A 26,880-nucleotide genomic window follows, 5' to 3' on the forward strand; every position below is an offset into this window, starting at 1 on the left:
AATTCACTCAGCAATGCTTGCAACCCTCTATTGGCTGACTGACAAACTAAAGCTTGGTCACCCAATCAAACCTAACTGATTTTACGAATTCCCCGCCCACTTTCATTCCTACCTCTCCAGTTCTTCCCATGCCTCTTTAATCGTTTCCTCTGCATACAGGTTGAACAGCAACGGTGATAATGGGCAACCCTGCCTTACAGTTTGAGACATGTACAGGTTGCGGATTAGCCTCCTTTCCCTATTCCATTCGATTCCTATTTTCTGCAATATACTCATTAGTTTTTCCCAGTTCACTTTATGAAAAGCTTTTTCGAAATCTACGAAACAGGCAAATACCTCCTGGTTGTGTTCTATATTCCTCTCTCGATTGATAATCGCATTACTGCAATGGCATTCCATTTGGGATGATTTGGTTTTTGTCGTCATAACTATGGGCCCTTAATTCTTCACCAGTTATGATACTTTTAAACAAATCAGGATCATCATTGACGTCATTGAACAGCCTCTGAGCGATGATCAAGCGACCGTGCCTCTGGTCAAAATTAAGCAGTATCGGAACGAAATTCGCTGACACATTGGTTGGGGCTGAGAGGCCTTTCATTCAATTAATAAAAGTATTGTATCACATGTAACGATGACCGATTTTCTCTGCATTTCCACAAATTCACTTTGAAAACGTTCACTATTGATTTCTGCCAAACAAATACTGAACAACGTGGCGTCGTCAAAATTGAAACATATGCTTTATAGATTGCATACTTTCTAATACGTTGATATTTTTCAAAGAACTGCCGCTATCTCTAGGTCGGGCCGGGTACTTCTGGGACTACCCTCGTAGGATAAGGGCTCCAAGTTTTTCATATGGTAATTCTTCCGCCATAACTTTCCACCCATTGATAGTCACATTCGCGTTGTACACAGTGCCCTTGTGCGTTTTCATCGCCTGGGTTTTTTTCGGAGTGGCTTTGATAATGTTATTTGGGCTCGGGAGGATGTGGGCACGGCCCTGTATCTCTGGAGTGTCTCTCCGAGTCGGGTCTTCTGCGGTCGTGGCCCCCGAGGCGGATGTGGTCATCCCCCCCTTTGTCCGGTCTTAGCACTCTCGCAATTGGTTTTGGTCGCTTTACTGCTACCCATTCCATCGAAGGGGGGTCGCAACGTGCCATTATGGATTCAAGACACACGAAAACGGAATAACAACCAGATGAAAGGATACATTAAACTGTAAGTTGGCAGTCTCTTTATTCATGAATACGTGTTGATAGTTCAACTTGGCCTTGGCACAAGAAAAATGGAATAACAAATTAGTTTTCTGGACGTTTCTTTGATATTTTTCGAAATAATATCCATTTTATCTCGATTCACACTTGAGCAGTCGTTTCTCCAGGATTCAAAAGTTTTACAAAGGCGAAAGAAAGTTTAGATGCGCAAATATTACCGATTTCTACCCTATGAATAGCTTTTGAAATCAATTTTCTAAATGACAAATTATAGAAACATAGAACTGTGTATAGAGTGCTGTTCTTGTTTTAGCGGATAATGATTTGTTTGTGGAATGGGACATTGTTGCTTAGCAACTTAAATCAATGTATACGCTTATGTTTTTTCAAATAAATAAATATATTTAATAGTCATGGCGCAATTTCAGGGTCCTGGAATTAAAAGGATGTAATGATTGAACAATTTTTACTGCGTTGCTCGTTCAGTATATTATATCATTATGAACAAACAGAAACAGAGGAATCATTTTAGTTTAACATTATCTCCCTACAAACTCAAACCTTTCCGTAATAAACTAATAGGATCACTAATTTAGAGTTTTTCACATCTCAGCGTTAGTGTTTATGGTTCGGAGGAGTTTAATTTCTTAGTTTTTAAACAGTTCTCGAAGTGACACATAATAATTTTGCCATATTTTGGAGGGCAAACATGTTTTTCAAGGCGAAAGTCGAAGTTGAAAACAGCAAAACTGTTGTCGGAATGGGAAAACACCATGAATCAGAGCGATTTCGTGTTATTATCAGGGATAATGAACTTTTTCATGCTACGTTGAATATTTACAGAGGCCGTCTATGTTGGTTCTTGTGCTATTTATAAAACAGCATTCCTATTTGAGTATTTTTCAGAGCCCAGAACACCTAAACTAGGAAAAAATAACTCTTATTTCCATGAGATAACTCGTGCGAACACAGCCGTGACTTTGGGCGTTGAAGAACTTGTCTTTTCGTCCTTATTTGGATGTTACGAGGCTAGTTCACCAAGTCCATAGGGTGAAATAATTCTTTTTAGCTTGATAAACTGTTCCCTGTCCAACTATTTCCAAGCCGTCCAACAAAAAGTAAGTTGGAATCATTTCAGGAAGGAGTCATCTCACAAATAGCTATCTTGTTTTGACGCGACGACCTTCTGGTTGGAAAGGAAACGTTTTCAAAATCCGGGGCATTTCTGTCAAGTTTGAAAAATGAACAAAAGTCACTCTGTGTCAAATATGATAAATACTTCGGGTTTTATTTAAAAAATAAACAATTGAAGTTTTGATTCCGTAATTTTCGTCTTCGAAATTGTTGAGATGCGCGCGCAAACTATAAATTGTGTTGATGGAAAGGAATTGTTCCTATGCCAAATTAGGTATTATTTATTCTTGATTTCTCCACTAACATTTTTTAATAACACTTAAAAATTGACAATGCTCTACAATAAATGTATCCTTATGGCATATTTCCTTCAGGAAATCCAAAAGATGACGTTCGCAGTATCTGGAAGGTTTCCCTCTTGTAGTAATTTTACATATAGGCTGTCATTTTAAAGTTTCAGCCACTATTTTAACCACAATGCATGGTTTTATTAAAATATTCGTTTGAAAGGAAAACGAGCTTTGGTTTTCATTTAGAATGATGTGCAAATATTAATTTAGTACTTATATTTCAAACACTTCTAATTATGAGTAAGGCTTTATACCAACCCCGAAGCAGAGATCAAAACCTGGATTGGCAAATGAAATCATTCTCTTTCGTAGACAACATCCGCTCCCTCACAAAACTGTGTCTCTGTACGACTGTTTACAAACAATTTGGGTTGTACACGAGTTTATTAAACGTATGACCGTACAATACACACAAATGGTTAACATTGTTCAGCTGGACGTCATGTGGAAGAGATAGATAGATAGATATTTTCAATTTTGAAATGTTTGACAAGATCCGCTCACGCTACATTTGGAGTTATAGAGTGTAGAAGGAACAAAAATTGACGACCAAAAGGTACTCTGAAAATGTTTACAATTTTGCGCGGGAGAGAAGTATGTTGTGTAAAACAAACTCGGTAAGATTGGTACTCCTGATGAATGTAAACAACGAAATGAAATCGTGTGTTCGATTCGGAGGGAATGTTGCTTTGATGCTTTTCCGACGAAATTCGAACGAATTTCTGCGTCGATATCCTTAAAATTGTACGAAACATTGAAATACTAATCTACTCCAGAAATAGACGAGGTGACAGTCTTGAAATAGTGGCAAGATAAAGGCGGCAGGGCTCCGAAAAAGGCGAAGTCGGTGAAATCGGCCAACGATGATGATAATAATAATACTAATATTTTGTTCATTTTGGAAAATGGTACAACCATATTATATTTGGTCAATATAAATAGTACTTACTATATGAACATAAGTTCTTCAAAGTGATGAAGATTAAGGTCACAAAAGAATTCATCAAATGAGTAAAGTTGGGTGAGCAAGTAACCAGGTATATGCCCTGTTCTTGAAATTCTGGAAGATGCAGTCCAATTTCAACTGATTTAGGGGATAGTTATACAGTCTTATGTTCATATTTTGACATTTGTTGTAAGTTTATTAAAACCTACAATAAGTAGTAGATTGAGATTCGCTTTACCTCTTGTGGTGTAGTCATGGATGTTAGATCTTAGTTGAGAAGTTTCTACATTAACTTTAAAATGAATCAGAGCCTTAAAGATATATATTAATTGAATACAGTCATGATTCCGTAACTATTAAGGTAAAAGGGTTCGCAGGAGTAACGTGGTTGCCAAAGTTGATGTTAATGGATTTATTAAGACGCACGCTGAATCATCTAAGTCGGATAAATACTTTAAAAAGGACAAATAAAGTGCGGAATTTACATATATGTATTGTGCATAGTAATTGCACCAATTGAGTGATTACATCCGAGGAAAAATGTCCTCTTTGGGGAAAGGGAAAATAATTCTAACTCGTTGAAGCGAAGCAATGATTAGCGCAATATCAATGGCGAATATTATGTGACATCAATGGCTCGAGTAACTATTGAATATTGATGTAATCCACGATATGTTCTTGTGTAACTGACCAATTTAAAATTTGCGAAATACGAGTGCTGTCCAGAGAGTAAACTCCGTTTTCGTGTGACGTGAGAATTGGTGGGACAGGGAACCGAATGGTCGCTGTATTACTCATTTTCCCATTTAATCTTTAGGTTGTCACAATGAACACAGTTTCGTAATTTTGTTACAGACCCTGTCTAAAACAAATGCCATTGACATTATATTTCAGGAGATCACTTGGGGATTCTACAATTCTACAAGAGAAATTACTTTGGACTACAACCTAGTGGCCATGTAGACCAGCGTCGATTCATTAGAGAAGCCTTACACTGTGAAAATATCGGAAAACAAAAGTTTATGCCTCTCCATATTCCGTCTCTCTCGTCACTAAGGTCACCACGATGGTGACCTTGGGAGATTTCCCTTCGTCTGTCACTTTTTATTTTTAGGATTGATTCAATTGACGAGTATTGTTTCTACTGCCTTTAGAATTTATGTGATTTGATTGGGTAGAAGTTGTTGTATGTGGTCAGTCTGTTGCTATTATCCGGAAACACGCACGCCTTTTTAATCTCACGTACCTGTGGAAGTTGACCAAATGTTACAGATTGTATACAAAACACCGCCATCCATGAAACACGCTATCTTGTTCATTCTATATTTGTTGAGGCTGTTGCCATGGACACGTAACTGGGAGCAATTGTTATGACAGGTGAAAACCAAAAGGTTTTTATCAATGGAGAAATAGCTCTAATTCCAACTGATAAAACAAATAATCCGAATTTTCATTAAGTTTTCAATGAGTTTAATGTCACATCCCTCAAAAGTTTAAATAACCACGCGCCTGCCATGTTGTTTATGTGAATTTGTTGTGTTAGCAACAATTGTTGCGCCATCAACTGAGTCTTGTCTCTTCTTATATATGCCATGAAGTTTACGTATGCCAAAATTAAAATTAAATGAATACACAACACTGCTAAATGCGACCATAGACTTGATATTTGTCGTTGAAAGATTTGCGAACAACCATTAAGATACCTAATGTCACAGGGATGAGCGGGTTTGATTATCTGATGAATTTTGTTTCAAGAAAACAGATTTCAATGTCTAGAAAAGTTCTAGTGGTTCTTTAGCAAAGCAAAATGTCTCGCGTGTTCGTGTACATTGTGTTTTTGCTTGTTTACACGGCTGCAGTGTCCGGTTCAGAGTATCAAAATGAATTAACGTCAAAAGATGAAGACTATTACACGCAATATCTGTTGTCATCTGGGATAATTCTTCACTGCGCTTCAGGGAAAGTCCGTGTAGAGATCGACTTTGACTCTAAGATCGATCTATTTTGTGGCGAGGGAATAACTATCGATCCATACCAATACTTATCGATCATAGATCAAGATAGAATAACCGGACTGAACTTGAATATCCACAGTTGTCCCCCGCCAAAACTAAACTTTTCCCAAATCCCCATCAAGGTCAAAGGTGAACTCAAAGGAATTGGAACGTTAAATGTACCTCTGGGCATCAATATAAACTGCAATGATCTCAAATCTTACAGCTTGCACAGCGATCATTTCAGAGATCTCCCAAATCTGTCAGATCTATCGTTAAACTGTCAAGCCCTCAGCGATATCCCAAGCGTTTTGCTGTCTGGCGAATGCGGCGAATTCTATTACTTTTATGTGAAGAACACAGCTTTGAGGTCAATTCACGATGATGCTGTGTCCATAGCCACGAATATGGTGTCCATAGTCGTCACGGGAAACAAGTTGAGGGCAATGTTCTCTATTCATACCTTTTCTGAACTTGAAGTCCTGGACATTAGCAATAATGAGATAGTTCGGCTGGATAATGATATCTTTAGGGAGAGTTATAAAATCCGTAATTTGAATATAAGTTTGAATAATCTCTCATACCTTCCTAGAAGTTTGGACAACTTGAAGAAGTTGAGACTGCTCGAAGCACAAGGTAACCGTCTCTTGTATTTCTGCCCAAGATGTCTCTCGGGAATACTGTACCTCAAACGGATAAACCTTGAAGGGAACCTGTTGCAGCAATTAGACCTGGATTTGGCTCGTGAGAAGGCAACTGGAGATTCGCCAGTAGTATTAGCTACACCACGTCCAGATGGAGTGGCTCTTTTCTCCATATTTGCCGGAAGGATCGCAGAGTTCTTAAGTCTAAGAAGGAACGACCTGGCATCAATCCCAGAAAACCTAATCAGTGGCCTGGAAGAACTACGACAATTTGACGTATCCTTCAACAGACTGTCTTCAATACCCCCGAAGTTTTTACACTACAATATTCGTCTTCACGCGTTTATGGCATCGCACAACAAAATATCAAACTTGTCAGAAGCAACCCTGGACAAAACCCCATGGTTGCAGCGATTGGATCTGTCGAACAATCGAATTGTAACACTCGGGGCTCGATTCTTTTCGATTCCAATACGATTAGAATATATCGACCTGAGCAACAACTATATAGAAATACTTCCGGAAGACATATTCCAGCCATTCGAATCTGAGAAATGGGAAACAGTTGAACTGGTGTTGAATCTTGAGGGAAACCAATTTCAATCACTTCCAAACTTAACCCTTCGACGTCTAACTGAATTGAATTTGGCTAGGAACAGTCTCGCATACCTGAAACCAGAAACCTTGGCACATGTGCCATCCTTGAGACTAATAAACCTTTCGTATAACCAATTCCAATCTATAAACCACCCTATCCACTACCGCAGTGCATCCCACGATGACCTATTCAACTCTGACACCCCCGATCTATTCCACGGTCAGCTGGTGAACCTGTCTCACGTAGATCTATCCCATAACCTACTACATAATTTCCCAAACGTCCACCATGTTCGCTCTAGTCTCAAAACCTTAAATTTAAACGGGAACACCATCAATGACTTTGTGTTCACCACCTACGAGCACGATACGGACCCATTCTTGAATTTCGAAGCCTTAGAATCACTGGACATGTCTCGTAACAGTCTTGGAAAGGCATTTGTGCTAGAAGAAGATACACTTCCCCAAATCCTGCACCATAGCAGGATGCGAAGATTGAAGTACCTTGACCTGTCGTGGAACAACTTGACCTTCTCCAATTGCTTGGAGGGACGACCCTTGACCCTTCCACGTCAGTGTGACTCTTTCCTCATTGATATGTGGAGGTTGAAGGTTAGTGACCAAATGAGGGAGCCTTTGAAATTCAATTCATTCAAATTCCTCACACTTCTGATTCCTAATACTTAGCATTATGAAAGGACTAACTTTTATAATTATTAGGAAAGTAATAGAAATACATATTACAGTGTGCGTTCCAAAGTTAAAGCAATTTATGGATCAGATTTGCACAAACTCTATGAGTTCTTCAAAGTACTCTCTGGCTTCTTACACAATTTTTGCAGCAACTCTGCCATGACCGGTATGTGACCTGGAAGGCATCTTTGGGGACCTCTCTCGCGAGATCTCCCAGTCATAGAACTGATAAGATCTCTTCCATGGATGGAAAATGGGTTCCTTTTTAGGGTTGTCTTAATCCGAGGGAAGAGAAAGAAGTTTGCTGGGGTGACGTCAGGACTATAGTGGGGATGGGGCAGCATTGGCCTATCCTGGTGTTGTTTGGCCAGGAACTCGCGGACTCGTAGGGAGTTGTGGCAAACACCTAGGGCACGAGCTTCGCACACACTTTCAGTAACTAAATATTCAGTTACAATGCAAAGTTGCACTAAATCTTCAGTAACAATGCAAAACACAACAGAAGGCGACAAGTTCTGTTCAGTGGAAACCATTTTTATACTCAGTTGATGGTCAGAGTCTAACAATAGTCGAACACAAGTCAAATTGTTATTGGTTTTGCTGGTTGAGCATTGACCACCAACAGAGTGTTGTTTTTTGTCATGGTCCTCTTCTTCCGAGCCCTCCTTAAAGGCCTTTAACCACCTCAAAACTTGTAAGAACAGAGCAGAGTACCCCAAAGTAAACCTCATGAATCATTTAGTTAGTCTCCTCTCAACAGAGATTTCTATCCAGCTTAGCACAAAAATTTAGTAAGCCCTTAAGGTTGCTGGATTGTTAATTCCAAATTTTTTTGTGACATGGTTGGCGCACAGAGGTTTACAATAAATGACATCCTGCCGTTTCCACATCTTGGAGAGCACTGAGACTGGTTAAACATGAAAGCTTAATGTCCCTCTCATGTACTACAAGTAGTTTGATCCCACTGCAACCAATAGGAAGCACACAGGAAATTCAATTGCATTACTTTTGGAACGCACTCTGTTTATGATAATGGCTTTTTGAATGTTCCAAATCTTTTATATCTGCCTCGTTTGCCTTTCTACCTGCTTCTCCAAATTGTTTGCGATTCAGTTTTTCCAAGGACATTAAATTCAGTTCACCTTCTCATTTGGTACTGCTATATTCTTCAGGAACTGAATCTGTCCCACAATGAGATCTCAGTGGTCCCAGAATTCTTCAGGGATCTTCAGAAGCTACGTAAGGTTGACTTCAGTCACAATAGGATCAAGCTATTGTCGTTTGACAACTTATTCTTCGTCAACGGCATCACGTTGGAGGAACTGGACAAATTGGACGAATTGCCTGGAAGATATCTCCAGAAGAATGGATACCTGGAACTGCCCAACTCACACCACCTGACAGTTGACCTGCGTTACAATGAGATATCAGAGTTTGACCTCCCAATGGACAAGGTAAGCCAAGGAATAAGACTCATCTTTTAAGCACCTAAAGCTCTAAAGTTCAGGGATGATACCATCTCGAAGGCTGTATCAGAACTTGTTAGGCAGCAAGAAGGTGTAAATTTAGCAATCTATTTTGGGCCCCAAAATTTAAGATATAGAAGAAATTCATCTGAAATACCCTATATTGAAACGCCATAATTCCAAGGGATAGAATGGAGCATAGTAGCAGATGAATAATTGCCATGGTGGGAGTGTATTATATCATATATGACGTCACATTAACACTGGTTATTTCCTTTAAAGAGACTAAAATTATGTTTACACATTTGAAAAACAAAAGAGTGTCAAATAAATTTGATGTATTCCATGTGAGTGCAGTTTGATTCTTGCAAAAAACTTTATTTGATAAAGTTATTGGGTCCAGATTTTTTAAATTTGGAGATAAATACATGTTTTTTTAATTAACAGGCACACATCTTGCTCCTTAATTCATTGAATGAGCCAGGGTCTAATATCAAACAATAATTAACTTAGTTTACAGTTATTTTCATCCCCACTAGCTAACCTTGAACTTGGTGAACATGAGATCATTTCCATAAGTGCTAATAATACCCTGCCAAACCCCTTAATTTTAGGATTTAATAACCACCTTTTGCCTCATGCGAGAATACTTCCCTGATTGGGATACTCCCAACCCAAAACACATCTCTGAAAATAACACTTCCTTTGATAAATGGTATAGTCTCTCCATTTTAACATCTTCCCCTCTCCCTTACCCTCCACTCATGCTCAAAACAATTGAGCAGGCATACATCTGGGTCCTGGATTCATTGAATGAACCAGGTCTCAATATTAGACTTTAATTCCTCCAACCATTGGATATTTTCATCCCCACTGCTGCTCGCAAACCCAATTATATTATGTGTATATAAAATAAATGTGAATATTGGATGGTGCAAAAAGACAAAGAATAAATGTCAAGTGCCCTCTGAGCCTCCTGTTATTTGCGTTTGTTCTTTGGAGGTGGAAATGGTGCGTGGTTCGGAAGGGATGCACCGTTTCTTTGCCAGAGCCACCCTTCTGTTGGGACGCAACCCCATTGCCTGCGGCTGCCAGACCTTTAAACTGCTCCGATACTGGCAGCAAGAGATCCGACCTGTGGCCGAAGAGGAGACATGGGGAGGTCAGAGGTTAATGCTACCGGCAGCCATCGACATTCAAGGCCTCTCCTGCAGGTAAGCAACTTTACAGGTATATAAACATATTTATGCAGTTAGACCAGAAAGCAGAGCGGGTCAAGGTTCTATTCCCAATGGCCAATAAGCCTGTCTGGACGCCTTCAGCCCCACCCAAGCCTTGTGATTATTTTTCTGAGAGTAATACACAAGATTTCTTCCTTAAAGGAAAACACAACCAGCACAGTTTAAAAAGCAACTGATTCCCCTTATTAAAACAACCATAAGCATATAATGTGTGAATTTAACACACCATATATAGGCTTAGTAGTAGCTGCCAACCTTGGGTTGATTAATATTGTGTTTATTTATGGCTATATATATATATATATATATATATATATGGTTGGTATGGTCATGGCTGTCCAGGATGTAGAGCATTGAACTGCCAACCGGTGGGTCCATGGTTCGATTCCCAGGCCATTCTCTGGGCACCTACAGCTACACCAAGCTATGTTCTTTTTTGGGTGCCAGATCTTCCTGGGAAACCATAACCGGCACAGTATACTATTAAGGGATTGCCCCCCCTTATTAATACCCGGCTATTGTGTGAATTAAACATGCCGTAAAGGGCTTAGTACTGAGTGAACTCTACCATCACCTATTAAACTGACCTTCCAGGGTTGATCACTACTCTGTCTATGGTTATATATATATGTTTGTGTGTGTGTGTGTATGGATATGTGAGAGTGTTTAAAAAAAACTGGCACACAATAATAAGATATTTGAGGTTTATTGATGACCCAAACTTGTGAATTTCCATTTTTTTGTTTCTTGCAGTGAGCCTCCGTCGTTGCGTCAAATGAACCTGACTGACCCTGAGACTTGGACACAGCACCTGCTGCCCCTAGCGGGGCTCTGCCTCCTACAAGGCTATGACCTTGGACCCACCTAGTCACCTCCTCCTCCTCCAAGGAGGATATATATATATATATGTGTGTGTGTTACTGTGTTTATATATATATATATATATATATATATATATATATATATATATATATATATATATATATATATATATATATATGTATATATGTGTGTATATATATGTGTGTATATATATGTGTGTATATATATATGTATATATGTATATATATATATATATATATATATATATATATATATATATATATATATATATATATATATATATATATATATAGAAGGCCTCTGAGAGGGCCGAAAGCTCGAACAATTTACCGCATGAGTGTCCTTTTAAATCTTGCTATTCTATTTGTGTTTTATTATGCCCTCCCTATATATATATATATATATATACACATATATATATACATATACATACACATATATATATACATATACATACAGATATATATATATATATATATATATATATATATATATATATATATATACATACATATACATGTGTATATATATATATATATATATATATATATATATATATATATATACAAAAACAGGTTCTGACCTGCATCAGGCAACTGTAGGTGTTACAGTCTGCGGATCATTGATAGGTTGAACCCCTATTCAGGTATCCTATCATGAATTCAGAAAGCCACTTACAATGGAGGAATGAATGATATGCAATAGTGAATTGTTCATTAAATCTTTCGATAAATTGTGTTTATGGAGACCACGACCGTGGTATGAAGGATGCCATATTATGTTTGGAGATGAATGTTCAAAAGTGACGGTTGTATTATTATCTGCTTCTGCATTGTGTGATGGATGTCTCTCTCTCTGTGGGAGAGGGTAGAGAGGAGGAGGTTGACTTGACGAGGAGGAACAACAGTGCCCACCAACAACAACAATGCAACCAACAGTGTGAGATGAAGACGTCCAATACATACAAGACAGACACTTACTCAATTCCCATTCCCATTGATTGACCCCCATAGATATCAGTGTGACAGCAGATGTTATTAGCAGAAGAAGAGGAAGAGTGCTGCATTGATCAGAAAACCACAGTGAATTGCATTCTTCTTAAAATACAGAAGATTAAATAAAAAGCCAACGAGAGAAAGGTGTGTATTGTATATATATATATATATATATATATATATATATATATATATATATATATATATATATATATATATATATATACATACTCATATATACAGAAACAGATATAAGGAAAAGGGATAGGAACACGTATAAAGGACGAACACAATAGAGGTGGGGAAGGCGGAATCGAACGGATCACAAGAGTAAAAATATCTCCTCAACCGGGACTCGAACACCGGAATATATATATATATATATATATATATATATATATATATATATATATATATATATATATATATATATATATATTGCCATAAGATGGTGTCCCCAAAGGTGCTGTCGGAAGGAAGACTGCTGCTTCTGCAGTCTCAATTCCCATTCCCATTGGTTGACACCCCCACCAGATATTTGTGTGACAGCAGATGTTATTAGCAGAGGAAGAAGAGTGCTGCATTGATCAGAAAATCACAGTGCAATGCTTTCATCTTAAATACAGAAAATTAAATAAAAAGACAATGAGAGAAAGGTGTGTATGTATATGTATATATATACATACATATGCATATATATATATATATATATATACCTTTATACAATTATAATAATTATAATTTTATGTACGTAATTATTATTATGTAATTATATATACGTATGTATAATTATATACATAAAAAAAGCTGCTTGCAAGAAGATGCAACAAGTGATTGATCTTCTGGGCGACTCTGTAGAAAAATAGCTAAATGTTCAACCTTTCCATACGATGGATGCAAAGTTGAGAATAAATTTGATTTTTCATGTAAAAAAATAGAAGACCTAACTTTTTGAATCGCTCGTGTGTCATAAAAAATGGTTGTGTGGTTAATTTTTTTACTCCCCATCTTTTCCGTGCGACAAAGAACCAGTTACTTGGTTGAAATTCACAGCTAAGACACACAGAAATAAATATTTTACCAGCAGGTATTGAAATTTGCGAGTTATTTGAGTTTTTTCGCGTTGATAAATAATAGTTCTTCTTAAAAACATGTTGACATGGTCTTAAACAGAATCTTTCTTCCCGTACAGGGACGTCATGTCGCACTTTAATGGGATTGTTTTGGGATTAACTATGAATTTTGTTTAGAAAGTCTAGCAAAATGAGGGCCTTGGGGTAATTGTTTGCAAAGATGCGAATAGTAGTAGCGACCTTAAGTGTAATTTAGGTCAAAAATCGAATAATTGCTTCGAAAAACGATAGTCGCTCCTTTTTTTGATGAAATTGTTGTATCTGGTCACTATAAAACCTTGAAAATGGTTAAAATCTCCCTTAAGTTTCTCAATATTAGAGGGATGGGCGAATTTAGGAACTCTTAACTGTTTTAAATTGCGAAGAACATTTTAAAAGGAACCACCACAACAATCGATATAAGTCGACATAAATCGATTCTGCGAGAACCAATGTAGTGCTTCCCTTTGATGGAGTGTTGTTGTGGTGATTTGCTGTTATACCAATTCAAACAATTTTGCGGCAATCTACCGAAGAATAATGAGATCTAATGGCAAATATTCAGTATGTAGACTGTGTATGAGAAATGGAGAAGTTCTTGTTGATATTTGTGAAGATAAATCGGATCCTGGTTTTGAGGTCAAGGAAACAATCCAAGATATATTACGTCTGGAAGTAAGTTCATTTATCGACATTCGTGTAGCATGTAATAGCAATCAAATGATTGCTTTAATCTGAAAACTAATTATTCATCAGCCTTGATTGACCTTATGGTGTCGGAATGTATCTTGATGAAGAGGTATCAATCCAAAAACCTTTCTATTCTTCGAAAGTGGGGAATTGATGTTATCCAGGTTTCCTGCCCCTGTTGGGACTACATACCCACGGTGGACCACAAGTGTTGCATCAATTATATTTGTCTACAGATGGTTTCAATATGAAAACTGTGTCGTGTGCCGGAAATGTATGAATGTTATAACTATTTCTTGGGTACGAATTCTTGGCTCAAATTCCCCGATGTGTTTGTATATTGTGACGTTCATTGCGGCAATTATTAGTAGATTGGGATCGGAAATAGTAATCTAATTAATAACCTGTTATACAATAGTCTATCAGACAGCTATCTGGTGCGAGTCGTGATATTGGCAGTGTTAGGAAGAGGAGCATTGGGTATCCATTATCACCGGTGCTTTTCAATACGTATATAATATGTGTGTGCAGGAAATGGTTAAAGAGAGTGATTATGGGAAGAAGAACTGAAGAGAAATAGATATGAAAGTTGGTGGGAAATTCATACGAAGTCAGTTAGGTTTGATTGAATGACCAAACTTTTGTTTGTCAGACAGGTAATGGGTTGCCAGCATTGCTGAGTGTATCTGGAACTGCAGTGCGATTTATATGGAATGAGAATCATAATAAATAAAGCAAAGGGTATCTAATTTTCCAGGAAGAGAAACTCTTAAAGCTTAACATTAAAATAGGAGGGCAAAATTTAGACCAGGTGGGGATAGTTTATCATTATCTCGGAAGAGTTTACGACATAAATGGTGTCAAAGTAAGGTTGGAGAATAATGGAGAGAGGTTAGGTTTAGAAGTGTACGGAAAGAAGGAAAACAGACGAATGAAGGAGGAAGTCGTGCTCTGTATAATACGTGTGGATGATTGGTTAAGAGGGAGGAGAGGGGATTGCTTTGGAGGAATCAGAATGAAGAGAAAGAGAGGAAGAAAGGAAGATGGATACATTCAGAAGAAGAGAGATAGAGTTATATATACATAGAGTGATATATATATGGGAATGGGGAAGAATGTTAATGGCAGACAAGGAAGTATAGGGATAGGAGATGGCATAGGATAGGTGGATAGGGATGTCTAAGATAAGGAATGAAGGGAGGAAGGAAGTATACAGATATGAAGAGGGACTTATTGTTGTAGAGCAGGGTATTGGGTTATGTATTCTTAGTGGGAACAAAATAGTTTTTTTTTAGTTGTGTCCATCCAAAACCTACCTTAAGTGGTAGATTACCCTGTAATATATATATACATATATGTTTATATATTTATATATATGTATATATATATTTATATATATGTATATATATATATATATATATATATATATATATATATATATATATATATATATATATGTGTGTGTGTGTGTGTGTGTGTATATATACACATATACTATACAAATATATACATATAAACACGGTAGTAATCAACCTGAAGGTCAGTTTGGTAAGAATGACGGTAGAGTTCACCTAGTACTAAACCCTATTTACAGCATGTGAATTTCACGCATCAGGCTGGGGGGGCGAGTTCCTTTCCCTGTGCCGGTTATGGTTTCTCTGGAAAATCTGGTACCCTGTCAATAATCACATAGTTGTGTGGAGCGGCTTGCCGCAACCCATTTATATATTAGGTAATCTACCGGTTAAGGTAGGTTTTTGGATGGACACAGCTAATAAATAAAATATATAGAAACATATATATTTATGTATGGATGTGTGTGTGGGTGTATATATATATGTATATATATATATATATATATATATATATATGTATATGTATATATATATATATATATATATATATATATATACATATATATATATATATATATATACATATATATATATGTATATATATATATATATATATATATATATATATATATATATATATATATATATATATATATACAGACATACATACATATTTTATATATATATAATATGTATATATATATATATATATATATGTATATATATATATATATATATATATATATAAAATATGTATATATATAATAAGTATATATATGTGTGTGTATATATTTATATATGTTTACATGCATGGCAGTGAGTTTTCAACGCATTGCTTGCGAATCTTCTTTGTCCCCTGCAGGTCGTTCCCGGAGGTGACCTCCCGTGGCTTGTTTGCCGCAAGTGCATCGCCAAGTTGGACGAAGTCAGCAACTTCAAGTTCAAATGCATCTCCTTCAACAGCGCCTTTGTACGGCGCTTCTCCAGGCCACGTCCTTCCCCACGGGTGACGGCAGCCATAGTGAATGTACCTCAACCGCAATCAAAAGGGGTGAGTGCTGTCAGACTCCTTCCCACGTCTCCACGAAGATTGGGAAACACACACATATACACTCTGGCATGCATTCAAAATCACATCACTCGCGGTCCATACCCATATTCATGAGCCCCATGGTATAATCTATAAGTTATGTGGCATTATTCAAGCAAATCGACTTCCATCTGCAATTTGGTTGTGTTTTAGTTGACTGGGGGGGTTTGTTAAGTGAATTTCATGCAATACTTTTGTTATTTATTATCACTCTGCCTCCATGGTAATGTAAATACGAGTCATATCCATTAAAAGTAAGGGTCGTTTGATTATATTTTTTAATATTGGCACTTCAGAACACGGTTTTACTCCTGCAGCACCATCTACTGGTTCATTGAGAAGCTATAGCAGCATTTGTTTTGTGTCAGAAGTCGTTTGCTTGTCCCTGTGCATGTGAACACAACAATGTCCGTGACACAATCGTTCATATCCCGCCAGCTGTGAAGTGCGTTGTCCTGTCATACGATTCTTGCATTGCAAAAGGATTGTTGGTCGCAAATGAAACTAATTCATAGTGTGTTATGGACCCTAGTTTGTGGATCTGCAGTTAGTTATGAGAGCGAAGGAAAGGTCAAGAGACAATGTTGCCAGTGATTTTAGCAAATGGACAAACAAATGTCCGTTAATGAAGAGCAAATGAAACGAAATGAAATTGAAATGAAAATGAAATTGAAATATGAAATTGTTTCGCAAGTGGAACGAAAACTGCGATGTGATTGTTGATTGACGATTAATAATAGCCTTGCTGAACAATTTCCTCAACTTGGACGCACTACTGTCTACAATATTGCCACGGAAAAAACCTCGGATACCACAAATTGAGTGCGAGGTGGGTGTACCGAAAATGCTGAACCGACCACCACACAAAGAGCACAAAGAATGTCCAGTGGACGAGACAGTTTTTGACTTTGACCACCGTCCTGACCTACCTACTTCACCTACTTCTTCCTCTTCCTGCATTTGAAACAGTGGCACCGCCGGACAACGACAACACTGCTGCCAAAACCAATAAAAAATTCAAGATTTTCGTTGGAAACTCTTTGACCACCGGCGGTACAGTCCTGACCTTTCACCTAGCGACTACTTCCTCTTCTTGCAATTGAAACAGTGGCTCGGTGGACAATGTTTTGAAACCACCAAGAGGAACTCAAGAACGGCGTTAATATCAAGTGGTTCAACTCTCTAAGAAGTGGTTCTCTCTCAGCTTCTATGCTCAGAGGGGTTATAAGAAGCTGGTGCAGTTGTGTGAAAAATGCTTGGAAGTGAACAGCGATATTACGTAGAGAAATGAAGCGAAGGTTTGTAGAGCTAACTAAAAGTGCAGCCAATAAAATGTGTTTACTATGAGTATATTTTTTCCTGTGGCCAAACTGCCCTTACTTTATGAGCATGCCTCTTATAAATGACTCGGAGAAGTCTGAGGAAGGTGTTGATAAAAACATAACCTGAAAACCAACGCTGAAATTAACTTTTGTTTGATTTTTGTATTCTCACTTCTGTCCAAATATTTTGACCAACATTTCTCATCCCCAACATCCTTCTTCGTCGCGTATCTAAAATCCCCACCATAATCCAAGTTTCCCTCTATTTCCTTAGGTTTTTCAAAAATATCTCTCCAACCAACCTTTAACTCTGCCTCTATCAGTGCTTCGTATTTTCCCCAAAAACTAAAAATCTCCCACGGTAAACATCCCTGCCGAAAAGACCTCATTTCGTTTTGACACGCGAGGGTTGAATGAATACTAACGCACAAATGATTGTACACCACGAACAAGAACAAATAGAAAGAACGGGCAAAAAGTGAATTAATATACAATTCTTACGTTTCAAAATCATATATTTATTTTTCAACATAGTAACCGTTGTAAAGGCCAAAACAAATTTCTCCTTTCGTGTGACAAGTTTTGTTTTATTCCGTCATTGACAAACTCTTCCGAGTCTTCTCGAATCTATTTTGACTTGTTGACAGCTGCGCCTTTACCTCATCATTGTCCGAGGTGTAATGATTATTACCCTAATCATTGGAGACATCCTAATTTTTCTGGTCGGATTCTATCAAAATAAGCATGAATTAGATGGGTAATAAGAATAAAATTGATGTTACATTATAAATAATAAACAGTTACATACAACATCACCAATCGCCTGCATGAGTGTTGGTTCCGGCTAGATGGTGTTTTTAGTGGACACCTGATTTAATCGACTCAGTCCAACTACTTTTGGGACAGGCATATGTGTGTGTGTGTGGTAATTGCATTCCTAATTGAGTTTCCCTCGGTTCGACTCTGGATTGCCTTTCCAGTTGACGGGAGGGAGCTCTCTGGATCCACCCTCGTCCATCGAAACGCCCTTGGAGAGGAAGCGTCGTTTGGCCAGGGAGCGGAAGAGGCGCTTCAGGGAGCGCCACAGCTCCGACATGGCATGGCTGGAGTCCCAGGACTGGCTGGCGGAAGCGTGCAAACCACGGAGGACCTCCCAACAGCAGACGGCGGGGAACCCTGCAGTCAAGGGTGTGGAAACGGAAAAGACGGACAAAGACACCGGGGAGATCTCAAAGCAGGTAGGACTTCGAACCGTGAGGCAGCATGGTCTCCTCATGGACTGGATTTTCGGTCCTGCTGTGTGAGTGGCACAGTGCCGAGGTCAGTAGGTGCCCTGTGGCAGTATTCAATGGTAATCTTACGGAAATCAATCAGATACAGGTAGCAGATGGCATTAGCAATAGGTTGAATCTGGAATTTCAGTGTTGTAGATGTTCAGGGGTTTCCCATCAGTAATCACATTGGTGAAGAGGATATCGGAAGGATATCATTGCAGTCAAATCATAGTAGAAAGAGTTTGGTGGCGAATCCTTTGAAATACAAATTAAATTGCATCTTTTGCCACCTTCCTGTGAAATATTAACAATGGATGGGCATGAGACTTGTTGTCTTTATGGTTTTGGTACTGTTTTTCGAAAGAGTTTGAGTAAATTTGTACTTGGATCTGTGATAAATGTTTTCCCCCATTTTCTATTTATTTTCGGCACTAACCTATAGTGCTATCCGTACGCCTGAGATCAATATGTTTATATTTATAATTACTCGCGGAAATTTTGTTGCTTTTTCAGCAGGATTGGTGTGTGGCGGGTACAGATGGCCTTGTTCGGAGGCCTTCACTAACATTTCCACCGGTGGAAGTGTTTGTGAAGGTGGGAGAAGACAGTGGGTTGCCTTTGAAGAGTGACGGTTCGTCCGTGGAGAGAGACCCCTTGTGTACGTCGGAGGAAGCTCTCCCCTCCACCCTAATCACCATGTCGGACGATAGTGTCTTCAGGGAGGAGAGGTTCTCGGAGTCATCGCCCGCTGCAGGGAATCCGATCATTCTCCAAAGAGTTATTAAACAGGAAATGGACGAAGATGCGTTGGGAACATCGAACCTCTCTGTGGCGGAACAGGGAAGAACAAAGGTGAGTAAGAAGCGCAATCGTTTACACCAAATTCCCCTCTCAATTCAATCCTGGGGCTTCATCAATCATTCTAATCCACCCCGAAGATTCCAATGCCCAATTATAACCTTTCTCCGCAGACGTATTTCTTTTAAGTACTTTGATCCATCCGTTCTGATGGATGTGTAATGAAGGAAGTACAGAGGCCATCGCTAAACACTGCACGGTCGCTGGAAACTCCTGTATGTGTGGAAACGGTCTTTACAAACTGATGTGGATCTTGTAAATTTAAATGCAGTCAAACAGAGTGTGAGGATGGTCCCAGAAGTATCCGATCCAACAAAGGAAACACTAAAAGAGTGGAAAAAAATGTATTTACCTTTCAAAATAATCTCCTTTCAGCTCTGTATGCTTTTTCCAGCAATGTTCAATAAGTTCGATACCCTTTTGTTAAAATAAAAACTGTCTTGGCTCCTCAAAATAGCCATTAACTGCACTCGACATCACTTCTTCATGGTTGGAAAATGTTTGACCATTTTTTCAAGCATTCAAATACTGAAAATACTAATCTGAGGGGGTTAAATCTGGGGAATAGGGTGCCTTAGGTAGCAATTTAAACCTTAATTCACGTACTTTGGCCGTTACAATAACAGAGGGGATCTATATGGTGCGGGGGCTAACGTACTGGCTTCCCACCCAGAGGCCCCGGGTTCAAATCCTGGCTATGTTGAATATTTTTCCGTGAGGGTATCTCTGATCCCTACTTGAGTTGCTTTGTTGAGGTCACTTTGAGTGAGTATGCCGTCCGTCGGATGGGACGTTAAACTGTGTGACCCCTTGGTGCCTTTCGTTATTAGAGTAGGATAATGCCGACGCCGGGTTTCTCTCTCCAACCTTCATCCTTTCCTGTTAATCCCCTATGGAGCAAATGACCTCAGCTGTCGGTCACAGCCTCCCGTAAATACTACTACTACTACTACGAGGGTCATCCGGAAAGTAGTACCCGTTCGTGCCGCATGAAGTGCTGACGACGCGAGTAGCCGCTGGACGAGGTCAGATAGCTTCAGTGGCTTGTCTGCCTTCTCTGAGCCAAGTTGCGTGACGCTAGCATGCCTTTGTTGTTTCTGTGATTGTTTACAATGTTTAAAAAAATTGAGAACGCCGCCAGTTGTGAAGTGAGGGCAGTGATTAAATTCCTCAATGCAAGAAACGTTCGCCCATGTGATATTCATCGCCAATTAAAGGAGGTGTATGGAGACAATGTAATGGACGAGTCGTCTGTTCGGCGGTGGTGTCGCAACTTCAACATGGGGAGGGGGAACACACACGACGATGAGCGTTCGGGGAGACCGTCTGTCATTACAGACCAACTGGTGAGCTCAGTTGACGAATTCGTGAGGAACGATCGGCGCGTCACAATTGATGACATCTGTGAGCATTTTCCCAATGTTTCTCGAACAATTGTTCATGAAATTGTTAAACACCATCTGCATTATGCAAAAATTTGTGCAAGATGGGTCCCTCGCGTATCTCAATGAGCTGGCGGCGAAGGACTATGCAGCAGGAATACAGAAACTTGTCACACGTTATGACAAATGCCTTAATTTGCTTGGAGATTATGTTGAGAAGTAGTTTAAAGTATCCTCTTTCAAATAAAAATTTTTATGTTTGTTAATATTTACTTTTGTGTCTTTATTTCACGAACGGGTACTACTTTCCGGATGACCCTCGTACTACTACAATCAGGATGTAAATGACTGTTTTGTGGATGTCTAAAGAGCTTTTCAATGAGTGAATCGGGAAAAACTACTTGTAAAATATAGGAATACATTGGGACAGGGATAGGATATGCTAATCATAATTATAACATGAGCAGATGTCTATCAGACAGCTATCAGATGCTAGAGTAGGGGATGGAGAGAGAGGTGATGTGGGCAGTGTTAGTTAGGAATAGATATAGAGTATGGCATGGGGTGTCCATTAAGTACACGTGCGGTTCAATACATATTACATATATATATATATATATATATATATATATATATATATATACATACACATATATATATACATATATATACATGTATATACATATATATACATATATATATATATATATATATATATATATATATATATATATATATATATATATATACATACACATATATATATATACATATATATACATGTATATACATATATATACATATATATATACATATATATATATATATATATACATATATATATATATATATATATATACATATACATATACATATATATATATATATATATATATATATATATATATATATATATATATATACATATACATATACATATACATATATATATATATATATATATATATATATATATATATATATATATATATATGTATATATGTGTGTGTGTGTGTAGAGGAAATGATATTGAAAGAGGCGTTATGGAAAGTAGAACTAGAGAGAGAGAGATGGGAATGAAAGTCGGCATTGGAATGGATAAAATCAATTATGGTCTGATTGAATGATCAAGCTCTAGTTAATGTCAGTCGAACAATAAACGGTATTGCGAGCATTGCTGAGTGAATTGGGAAGACACTCAACAAATGGTAGCAATACCGATTATTGGCCTGAAATCATACCACACTCACTTCGGAACTGTCAGTAGCAACTCTTTAGCGGACATTGTCATCCTTTGCAATTCACTAAAAGGCAAACAAGTACTGAATCAATTTAATGCTGGCTCCTACAGCTTCGGAACAAATCAATGGAAGTCACTGCATGTTCTAAAATTTGTTCTTTTACACCAATACAAGTATGAATACATTAGAGAACAGCTGTTGTTCATTGAGAGTGCCCGCAATGACAAGGGAGTGTACTCAGAGTAATGTTTATGTGGTGTCTTGGCCTCCACAGGCAACGGCGGAGGAAGAGGAGGGTGCAGGGGATGTGGTGCGTGGAAGGGAACTAAGGCTGTGCACCATTGGTAGAGAGGAGGATGGCGCTGTTGATGAGCACCAAGATGGGAACATTGGTGAAGTCATGGCTGCAGCACCAGGTGAGGACCTTGCTTCCTTCTCCCTCTCTCTCTCTCTCTTTCTCCCTCTGGTGCTCATTGTCCACAGAATTATGAGTGAATATCTCCTCTGCTGGAGATGAACGTGGTCTGTTCAGTAAATACGCGAACCGAGGCCATAAAAACCATATTTTTCTTTAAAGGCTATATCGGGATAAGATTGTAAAAATCTTCACTGGTCTGGATTCTTATTTTGGATTGGACAGTCGATAGTAAATATATAGGAACCCCTTTGGCCAAATTTTCAGCTCCGTAGGTGGCCCCAGGGTGCTCCTTTCCCAAAAAATTTGTTCTTTTGGAAAACATTTTTCCCGAGCGATCATTTGCTTTAAAAAATCTGGAAAAATTCCTGATCGTACATTTCAATGCTTAAAAACATTTCGATTTTTCCCAGATTTCTTGGATAAAAATTGAGCTCAGGAAAAATATTTTAATTTTTCAAAGAATTTTTAGGTTATGTTGGTAATTTTTGGTAAACTTCTAAATAAATATTATTCGTGTATCACTTCGCCAAGCATCTGAGGGATGAACATCATGGGACTGATTTCAACCCGGAACTCTTACACCAGATGGATAAAGGAATGAGGATGGACAAGTGGGAAGAGCTGGAAATCAGGAATAATTTGAAACAGGGTCATTTGGTTAACGATTTATTGTTTGAATACCTCTCCCCAATCCTTGAAGTACCCCTTTCCTTCACGGAAAGACCCAACAATCCTTCCCCCACACAGTGAACCCACCAATCATCTTTCTTGATGCTTAACAACCCTCTCCCCCTCCCTATCCCTTCAACGCCGATCACAACCCCCTTTCTCTTGACCACCCCTCCTCTCCATCATGAATGGTTTATAAATGGACCACGACTGGATGAATTTATACCTCATGATGTAGCCTAAGCATTGAAACTAGTCGTACAAAAATAACTAACAGTGGAAGTGTTGTGTTCTTCATTTAATAAGCTTGTGCATCTTAAAATACTGCAGTTTGTGTAATGCTTTCATCCTTGAGCACTTGGCAAATCATGCCCAATGTCTTCGTACCCTATTTCCCCCGTCCAACACAAAATTTGATGTCTCACCGCTGTTCAATCACTGTCTGCATTGTGCACTTGCACTGATTCACTTGACAGGATCCACTTCAAATGCAATTTAGTCTGAATTGATGCTCCCAGACAATTGGTGCTTGGCGTATGTTTAAAAATCAGATCCCCCAACCACTTAGCCTATGTAGAACAACTGGTTTAAATATGTAAAAAGGGAGCTGCAGATTTCTTCTAGAGAGACGGATTTGATTAGCTGGTTTATTCGTTAATGATAAATGCCTGGCTTTGAATGAGAACCGTGTTCAATGATAAATGTGTGTTCCCTATCTTTATACCTCTTAGTTGTCGCTTCGTTTCTCCTCCCCCCATTTCAACAAACCGAGGGCCAATCAAGTTAACAGTCTCTGCTATCTCGTTTTCTTAGTTCGACTTGCAAATTTTAAAACCTTCTCTGTATGATGTTAATGCTGCGTTTGCGCTCATGTGTGTGTGTAAACATTGGCCCTGTTCGGATGTGGATATTTGATCGTCACCCAAACGCTAATTCCACCCTTTTTCTTGTTCGCAGGACACCAAACCCACGGCTTGCATCGCGATAAAGAAAGGATTCACTCGTGTTCTGTGCAGGTGCCATCTGTTGAGCGACTCCTAGACGACAGAGTCTCAATGACGGCCTCGGTGAAACGATGCTGGGTGGGGGAGAATGTCAAGTGCGGGAGAACGGAAGGAGATGAAGTGGAGATCAATGGAATTGAGAGTGGCAGGAGTGAAAGGACTGCTTTGTGTTCACGGGAGGAGAAGGTGGCTTTGATTGCGTGTGATGGATTGCGTGTTGCGGGGCCCAGTTCGGGGGGACGGGGTGCCGCAGTGGACCATTGTAGACGGTTGGAAGTCGAATCGGCTTCGAGGGAATCAGTGTTTCAGTGCGATATGTGCGGAGAAGTGTTCAAGACGAAGGCATTGATGGAGAAGCACGTTTGGAAACATGTCGGGTTGGATTACTTCAATTGCAACCTTTGTCTCGTGGGGTTTATGAAGCGGGAGGATTACGTACGGCATAATTTGGTTCGGCACGGAATTAACCCGGTAGGACCGGAGCCGGGCGGTGTAGTATGCAGTGACGGACTGGTGGATAATAGTTGTTTCGATGCCGATATGGAGACGGTTGCCTCGGGAAAACCTGTGGATAAGAGACATTTGTGCCACGTGTGTTCCAAGGCGTTCACCCAGAAGAGCAGTTTAAAAATGCACCTGGCCGTTCATGCCGGATACAAACCGTATTCGTGCCGCGTTTGTTCCAAATCGTTCACGAGAAACTATTTCCTGAAGAAACACAGTGCGGTGCACACGGGAGAGAGGCCTTATTCGTGCGATGCTTGTTCAAAGAGCTTTGGGACGAAAGACATCCTAAAAGCGCACGTGGCGTTGCATGCTGGGAAGAGACCTCACCCGTGCGTCATCTGCGCAAAGACCTTTACGACGAAGGGCAATCTGAAGACTCACATGGCTGTGCACACGAGCGAGAGACCTTTCTCTTGCCCCGACTGCTCAAAGACGTTCTCCACGAAGGGCAATCTCAAAGTTCACCAATTGGTGCACTCTGGGGAGAAACCTTACTCGTGCACCATCTGCTCAAGGGCGTTCCCACGCAACGATCAACTCAAGACACACCTATCGACGCACACTACAGAGTTATGCTAACCTTTAGTGGAGTAAGGAAGGATCTAAGGTTTTCCCGGCGTATGGTATTCAAGAAGTTCTCTAGGGTTTCCCTCCGGGTCAGGTTGCAGTACACATACGTTTCAATGGCTGACTCTGCAATCGTCTTCAGGGTGAAGTTCAGAGCATTCAGTTTTAGTTTTATGGGTTTTTATTTCCGTATTAGAACAGTATATAAGAGGTATATAAAATATATGATTGAAACATAGCATAACAATACGGAAACCCCGTTTTAGGATAAACTCCTCTTCGGGGTGATTAAAAATTAAATATTGAAAGGCTACAAGATGGTAGTGGCTGCGGAAAAACCTATGATTTCTTTTCTACGGGAGCGGTATCAGCCCGGCATTCACCCATGGGCGGAGGGAAACCCGTAAAACCTCCGCCAGGCCAATCAGAGCATGAAAAAGGCCTGGTATTTATACACTCTGCCAAGGCTCAGGTGTGCCCTGATTGGTCGGAAGCCTTAATGTCCTCTGCTACAGCCAATCAGGTGCGTTCCTGTACATTTTTTTATTTTCTTTAGCACTGGCTTCAAAGTTTTACTGATTTGAGAGCCGTTGTCTCTGTTGAAAGTATTGGTGTCTAATCGGATTTCAACGGCTTCTTCCAGCACTCGATCCCAGTCGCCGTTTACACCTCTACGATTTATAATAGTCTCAAGGATATTAAGGAAGAAGAAGGTGGAAACTATCCACAAACCGCAAAGGAAGCTGCAATCAATCCTGGTCACAGCTAAAGACAAAAGGAGATTGAAGACCTCAGGAGTGTACCGGATTCCTTGGGAGTGAGGCCAAGCATACATTGAGGAGACCGGCCGCACCATAGAAACACACCTGAAGGAACACGAGAGGTGCATCAGATTATTATACCCAGCGAAATCTGCGGTAGCTGAAAATTGCCTTAACAACGACCACAGAATCAACTTTACCAGCACGAGAAGGGGGGTATCCCACGTCAACGGCTACTGAGATCGTGTGGTGAAAGAAGCCGTTGAAATCAGACTAGATACCAATACTTTTAACAGAGACAACAGCTTCCAAGTCAGTAACACTTGGAAGCCAGTGCTAAAGAAAATAAAAAATGCACGGAACGCACCCTGGATTGGCCATAGCGGAGCACATTAATGCTTCCGACCAATCAGGGCACACCTGAGCCTTGGCAGAGATTATAAATACCAGGCCTTTTTCATGCTCTGAACTTCACCCTGAAGGCAATTGCAGAGTCAGCCATCAAAA

The 26,880-nt window shown here is 39.2% G+C and overlaps 5 protein-coding genes across 5 annotated transcripts in view; all 5 read left to right on the forward strand.

Moving 5' to 3' along the window:
• Positions 1-5,457: 5,457 nt before the first annotated feature.
• On the forward strand, positions 5,458-7,572 carry LOC139691691 (insulin-like growth factor-binding protein complex acid labile subunit). Its single transcript, XM_071589535.1, has one exon. It carries the CDS (start codon positions 5,458-5,460, stop codon positions 7,570-7,572), a length of 2,115 nt encoding a protein of 704 aa, XP_071445636.1.
• A 165-nt stretch (positions 7,573-7,737) lies between these two features.
• LOC139691693 (uncharacterized) lies at positions 7,738-11,153 on the forward strand. Its single transcript, XM_071589536.1, has 4 exons — positions 7,738-7,744; positions 8,692-9,032; positions 10,047-10,258; positions 11,039-11,153. Exons 1-4 carry the CDS (start codon positions 7,738-7,740, stop codon positions 11,151-11,153), a joined length of 675 nt encoding a protein of 224 aa, XP_071445637.1.
• Positions 11,154-13,706: 2,553 nt separating this feature from the next.
• Positions 13,707-22,693, forward strand: LOC139691694 (uncharacterized). The gene is made up of 5 exons (XM_071589537.1): positions 13,707-13,910; positions 16,143-16,331; positions 18,673-18,930; positions 19,480-19,818; positions 22,622-22,693. Exons 1-5 carry the CDS (start codon positions 13,776-13,778, stop codon positions 22,691-22,693), a joined length of 993 nt encoding a protein of 330 aa, XP_071445638.1. The 5' UTR covers positions 13,707-13,775.
• A 121-nt stretch (positions 22,694-22,814) lies between these two features.
• On the forward strand, positions 22,815-26,083 carry LOC139691725 (zinc finger protein OZF-like). The gene is made up of 2 exons (XM_071589579.1): positions 22,815-22,863; positions 24,492-26,083. The coding sequence occupies exons 1-2, from the start codon at positions 22,848-22,850 to the stop codon at positions 25,622-25,624; spliced, it is 1,149 nt and encodes a 382-aa protein (XP_071445680.1). The 5' UTR covers positions 22,815-22,847; the 3' UTR covers positions 25,625-26,083.
• Positions 26,084-26,111: 28 nt separating this feature from the next.
• Positions 26,112-26,880, forward strand: part of LOC139691695 (uncharacterized) — a 4,556-nt gene continuing 3,787 nt past the window's right edge. The window contains exon 1 of the mRNA XM_071589538.1: positions 26,112-26,135. Within this exon, the coding sequence (XP_071445639.1) occupies positions 26,112-26,135 (24 nt within the window). The remainder of the gene's footprint in view (positions 26,136-26,880) is intronic.

The sequence above is a fragment of the Hetaerina americana genome, unplaced genomic scaffold, assembly GCF_022747635.1.
Source record: "Hetaerina americana unplaced genomic scaffold, ioHetAmer1.1.p SCAF_39, whole genome shotgun sequence".
Classification (NCBI taxonomy): Eukaryota; Metazoa; Arthropoda; class Insecta; order Odonata; family Calopterygidae; genus Hetaerina; species Hetaerina americana.